Consider the following 6,526-nt stretch of genomic DNA (forward strand, 5'->3'; position numbering starts at 1 on the left):
TATTATTGCTTCTATTACGACTTACTATAAAATGAGTAGTCACAGAAGCTATTAAAATGTTTTTTCATTTCCTTTTTTTAAGTGCTTTGATTGTTTCGTTTTTCTATGAGTATGCAATGCTGTTTAAGCTTAACCCAGTGTAGTTGATTTTTCCAAATTCCTTTTTTGAAATAATACAAGTGTAAATGTTAAAAATATGCAGATGACAAGTATTAAAAAGAATTCTTTTTGAAGTGAAGGATCTGAGCTCTGGTTATTTAAAGGATAAGAATTTTTAATATTTTATTTATTTGCTTGATCTTTTATATGAGAATTTATCTTTTCATCATAAATTTAAGAGTAATAATTTTTTTTCTGAAATTTTTTTTATAACCCTTGTTGAACAGCCTTTCCAATTTTGGGTTTATGACTACTAATGTTCAACTCCGTAGCTTTGTAATTTTGAACCCAACCCAGAAAACAAGGGAACTCCTGAATCAAATATTGCGACAAATGTGCCTTTCTGGAAGACTTTTTGATGGGACTCACCCTTATATGCGTTACATGGAGAGTAAAACCTCCCACGTTTAACCTGACGGCAAGGGGACTCTATCCCATGATCCATCTACCACTCATATATTTTGCGTTAGCATTGTGCTCGGTGCAAGCCAAATGCGGAATTTATATCGACCAGCCATTGCCAGGATTTGATCCCGGTTTACTTCATTGGAAGGCGAACGCTCTATCCCCTAAGCCATCTCAGCTTGCTAAAAATTTATTGAGATATTTTGTTGTGAAATATGTATACATACTTCTTTTCTGCATATTTGGTATGTTTTATCACTAAAGAATGAAAATGGTGTTGCTGGAAAAATAATATTAACTGAAAGGCAAATAGTAATTAGTTTTCTTTTAAAAAAGACGCATGATTTTAGTTTCGTTAAATCTTTTTTTTTTAACCCTGAAGCTTTATTTTCTTTTAGAATAATAATTTTTACTTTTATTCACTTTATAATTGAAAAATCCATTTTTCTAGAGTTGGCTGCAGTTCCAACTTGTTCTGATTGATACTTTATTGTAATCATGGTTAGAAATAAAGAAAATATAATCACTTGTACAATGAACAAATAACTGAAATATATTACTACCTAATTCATACACAGTTTCAATGGTCTATTTGCTTGTCTCTATTTGAATTTTTATTTTAAGTTAATAGTGTGAATGTTAAATGAAATATAAGTACAGAGAATATAAAAGCATAGAATATGGAGAATAGAAAAATTAATGGAGAATAGATTATGGACAATTTGGATAATAATATAATGTAGAATATGGGCTATAATAGAATATGAAATTGTCAAATGAAACTTCATTCCTAATTATGAAGAAATATTCTATTTTGTGCTATATGCTATTTTTTATTATTTAAAATCATATAACGTTTTAGTTAACAGTTAACCATTTGTTAACAATGATTGCTGGTCAGGGAGGCCATGGATTATTTATTCTATGATGGTCTGATTAAAAATTTAGCAATCGCGGGCACTCATTAGTTTTGAGCCCTGGTTGTAATTTTTTCAATTAAAGATATCTTTCTTTTAATCTTAAATTGTTGACAATAAATTGAAATGTTAAAGATTTTTAAATTTTTTCCTTCTATAATTGAAAACTCCGTTGCTTATATGTTGTCTCCAGTTCAAGTTCAGATTAATTTAAATGTGGTAATACTTGTTTTAGTTAAAAATAAATAAAAATTTTAATCATATTTTCAAGTTTTTATCAAATGTTTTAGCCTTTTATTAAAATTAAATTACTTTTCAGGCTCTGCTCATTCAGTGCTTGCTCCATATTGGTCTAAAACTCTACAGCAGAATTCTTATTGTGGTATGTAAAATGTGTATTCATATAATTCTTTTTCTTTATTCTAATTATTGGGGTGCACCACCTGTGGTCCGCTGACTGTTGATGTGCGGCCCGCAGGAGCTTCCGAACGCAATAAAAAAAATTCTTTTGATTTGTTTTTTGCTGAAACTTTATGAATTTTCTTTAATTAAAATATTTAATTCAAATTTATATTACTCTATAAAAATGCATATATTTTTTGATCTATCATTCTTTAAGCTTCTGTTTGGTTATATTTCCCCTTCCAATATTTATGTATGCATATATATTTAACAAATAAATTTTTGTGAAAAATGGAAAAAGTTTTTTAAAAAAAGTATTAGTTTTTTTTAGTTTTAAATAAATTAAAATAGTTAAAAGTATTTAATTTTCTGCAAATATGTTATTAAGTTTATTGATAAAACTATTTAGTGCTTCATAATGTTTAGATTAAAATCATTATGTTTGCAATTAACTTGACTAAATATGCGTGCAACCCTGTGTTAATCTACCTGCCATGCAAATGGCACTTACTTTAAAAGCTTGGGCACCCCTACAATAAGTAATTTTTCATATGGTTTTTCAATTTATTTTATATTTGAATATTCAATTCAATGCATGCCCTGATATTTTGAGCAAATGAGTAATTTTTCAAATTTTACTGAAAATGGTTTTTTGTTTTTTTCCATGAATTATTGTATTTTGTTTTTTTCTTTTATCTCCCATGATTGAAGGAGACCTTTTTGTACTATTTTAAATTTGTCAAAGGAAGAAAGCTACACTTTGGTTGCAGTGAAAAGATATAATTACCAAGATGTTGTGCTTCGGAAAAATTCTGGATTTTTCGTTAACCGTAATCCGGAAATTCAAGGTCAAGAAGTTTCAATAAATCATCGATCAAATTTGTGTATAAAAATTCTTGTACATTTTATTTACAAATATTAGAACTAGAATTTATACTTTGCATCTCTTTCATTTGTAAATATATTTTTTCTGGCAGAATGATAAATATGATCAGAGATAAAAGTAAACCTATACATAATTATTCATTTAAATTATGCTGCAAATAATTTATTTAAAATTTCATGTTAGAAAATATCAATATAAATTTATAAAGACATTAATTTTTTGAAATGCGTCATTTGTGATTTTACTCAAGAAATTTTCATGACTTTTGAGTTGGGCTTGCAATCACCCCTGTCATTATTAAATAGCTCTTTATTTGCTACAAGACTTTTCCTAAATTAATCCATTTTTATAACCTAAATCACAACAAAATCCTAGCTTGAGTGCCACAATTGTCAATTTTTAGGAAAGGCGAAACACAAATTACATTTATTACATTAGGGAATTATTCATAATAATTCCCTAAATTCGCTCAAATTTTTTTTTTCTTTTAGAAGAAATTATTCTAAAGTAATGTTTCTTTACTTGTCTTTGCATGACATTTTTATTATGAGAATGGCTTTTTTTTCTATAATTCAAAACTCTCACATAATATTCTAAATCAGGGTTTCCACTCTACAGGGGAAACCTGGAAATCACCTAAAACCACAGGGAAAAATGCTGAGAATTTTAAGTTTTTTGTCACAAACTGGGGAAATGCAAGGAATTATATTTCTTATTTAAGTCTTTTAAACAAGTGGTGACCACTCAATGCATAATCTATGAGATATTTAAAGATGATATTTCATCTACACTAACTTATTTCATTTACTATAGCATTATATGTTTGAAGTATGTTAAGCTCTTCCTTATTTCTTTAAGTTTTTTGAGCATTTAAAACTAGTATAGTTAGCCTAATTTAGGTCACTCAAGAGCAAAATAATTGTGTGATTTTTCTTAATCTATTGTGTATAATATATACAGGGAAAGTACAGTAATTTTTTTTCTCCAGATTTGAGTGACTAACCCTGTAAATCTATTTTTGGACTAAGTTGAATTTTTACCACCAAATTATCCCTGTGCAGAATAGAAAAATAACAATACTTGTATAATTTTTTTTAAACTCAATATTATTCTATATGTAATGCTTCAGAAAAGCATGCACAAACATTTTATCCAATAAATCGAAACATTTCTGATGCTTTTTATATTTTAATAATCACATGAATGTAAAATACTATGCATAACATTTACATATTGAATAATATCTATTAAAAAAAATGTAAGCAAATTTTTTTTTCCTGGAACTGGTACACTTCTTATCGTGTTATCAAACATTAGCAGTTGTTGTTCGCAAGCACTTACATTATTTTTTTAACTGCAATTCAGATTGTTTTTTTTTATAAGAAATAGTAGCTTAAAATTTATATACAGTATACTCTAGATATCTCCAAGTTGAAAGGACACTTACGAGTTTACCCGATAACAAGTTCAGAACTAAATATGTGTTCTAAAAAGTAGAAAAATATATTCTAAAATCTGACTCTAAAAGGTAGAATCATGAAACATAAGAATATTATTAAATATGTAATGATAATGTATTGTCTAATGTAATGATAATAAATATGTAATGATAGTTGATTATAAGTAAAAATACAACAATGATAATTTTATTTTTAAATGTAAGATAAAAATAATTATGCACTAAATAGACAATAATTGGTTTACTATAAACTTATCTTGTGATTTGTACGAAAAAATTCATTTTTTATTTAAAAAAAGTTAAAGATAACAAGGTTTTAGAAAAAACTCTTTGACATAAGAATTCAAATTAATATTAGATGGATATCTAATGCGTAGCTGCCAACTCTACTGGATTTTGCCAGTTTCTCCTGGTCTACTGGTTTAATTAAAATTGTCTTGGTTTTTGTACATTTTAGAAAAATCCCTGAAATCGAGTAAGTTTCCTAAAAAAATCCCTACTGAAATAGAATTTTTGAACAGATTATCGCTTAAATATTTAAATAAGTATTACCAATACATAAGGAAATGAATCTCATTCATAGAAATCAGTTAAAAGCCTTTTTTGTTCTAAAATGTTTGGTTTATTTTTATTCAGAACTCTCTTTTAAATTAAATCTTTTAACTATCTTTGATGAATTAAATGCCTATTACTATTTGAAATTGTGAGTAAACGTAATACATTAGATTTCAAGTATGTTTAATGTCAATCATAACTGGAAACTATTGCAGTTTTTCTATTTTAATGACTTTAAAAATCCCTAAAATTCCCCAAGTGTAAAATATTTAGTGCAACAATTATCATGAAATTTATATTATTTTGTAAAATCTACTGAAATTTCTCCCTGACAATGTTAAGGAGGAAAAAAAAATTGGCATAAAAAGATGAGATTTATAGAATAAATTCACTCAAATGTTTTTTTCTTTTCTTTCTTATAGCTCCACAATGTTCTGCTCAGGATGGTGACTTATAAATGAAGCTTGTTGAGTCCTTCTCAGTGGCAATGCTGTTATTGTGATTCAAGGGCAAATAAACTTTTAACTACCCTTGTTACATTTTTTAATAACTTATTATGAGTTGAAGAACTTAATGGAATAAGGGACAATTTGAAAATAAATGCTTAAAATTATATATTTTAATAATGTGCTGTGATTAGTAGTAAATAAAGAACATTATTTTTCCTCTGCTAAGGTATTAAAAAAATAGTTTGTTGTTGGAAAACATATTTTGCTTGCAGATTCTTCTGTCTTTTGCTCCACTTTCCAAAGTTGATGTTTTACACACAGGGTGCGTTGCGTTTTTAAAGATTGCTTAAAGGTGCTTATTTTTTATTTACATTTTTTAAAAGCTCTTAAAGGTGCTTTTTTATTCGTAGTTTGTAAAAAGTGCTTAATTTTCTATCTTTTAAATCGAGATTTTTTTCTTTGCCGTGTGGATAGTCGTTCTAAATTACAAAAAATGCATGATTTTCACAATTTTCTTTGCAACATTTATCAGAAACTAATTATTTTGTGATGATTATGTACAGTTTTTGAAAAAGTTTCTGAGTTTTATTGATTTCATGTTTATAAATTTAGAACTTTAAACAGTAGAGAAAAAAAAACATTTTATTTCTGCATAGAACCTAATTATGATTGGAAAGTGATTAAAATATTTTTGTGAGTGCTTAAAAGATGATTATTTTTGGTTGACAAATCTGGCTACACACTCTGACACACATATTTTTTTTAGATTCTTCATTCAGAGAAATTCCAATTTATACTCTTAATCTTCAGTTCTTTTTTTTAATATTTTATTTATCTTAGTGTTATATCTGTAATTTTTCTAGTAATAGTAATTTGACTATTACTATAGTAAAATTACTATTACTATAAAATTACTGATTAGTACTGTTAGTAATTTTATATTTTATTTATCTTATTGTTATACTATTATTCAGTCTAATTATTGTAATTGTTTTTATTTTAAACTATATTATTGATTTAGATGAGTAAACCACTTATATTTGTTTTTGTTTGATTTTGACTATTAGTATGTGTTTTGCTAGTATTACAATATTTCTAATTTTATGGTATAAAAAAAAGTTCCTAGATTTGACATATTTATCTATTATGTTAATCTATTCTATTGATTTGATTATTATTCGATTTGTTTATGGATTAGCTGTGGTCATTCATCATTCATTTTGTTTCCGTAATCTAGTCACTGCTTAAATTTAAAATGTGTAAGTTAAAGTTAAGTTTTTCTGCTAAATAAGCT

At 26.4% G+C, this 6,526-nt stretch overlaps 1 protein-coding gene across 11 annotated transcripts in view; it reads left to right on the top strand.

Annotated features, from left to right (window-relative positions):
- The window catches only part of LOC147802058 (phenazine biosynthesis-like domain-containing protein 1), a 37,972-nt gene extending 32,519 nt beyond the window's left edge, over positions 1–5,453 (top strand). For all 11 annotated transcript variants that reach the window (XR_015430486.1, XR_015430485.1, XR_015430488.1 and 8 more), the window contains 2 exons: positions 1,801–1,863; positions 5,206–5,453. Coding sequence is in view for 2 of the 11 variants with exons in the window: in XM_087155204.1 (XP_087011330.1) it covers positions 1,801–1,863; positions 5,206–5,240 (98 nt within the window). In the remaining 9 variants the exon portion in view is untranslated. The remainder of the gene's footprint in view (positions 1–1,800; positions 1,864–5,205) is intronic.
- Positions 5,454–6,526: the final 1,073 nt, after the last annotated feature.

This window comes from Parasteatoda tepidariorum, chromosome 11 (assembly GCF_982258835.1).
Source record: "Parasteatoda tepidariorum strain Cologne lab strain chromosome 11, Ptep-v5.0, whole genome shotgun sequence".
Lineage (NCBI taxonomy): Eukaryota > Metazoa > Arthropoda > Arachnida > Araneae > Theridiidae > Parasteatoda > Parasteatoda tepidariorum.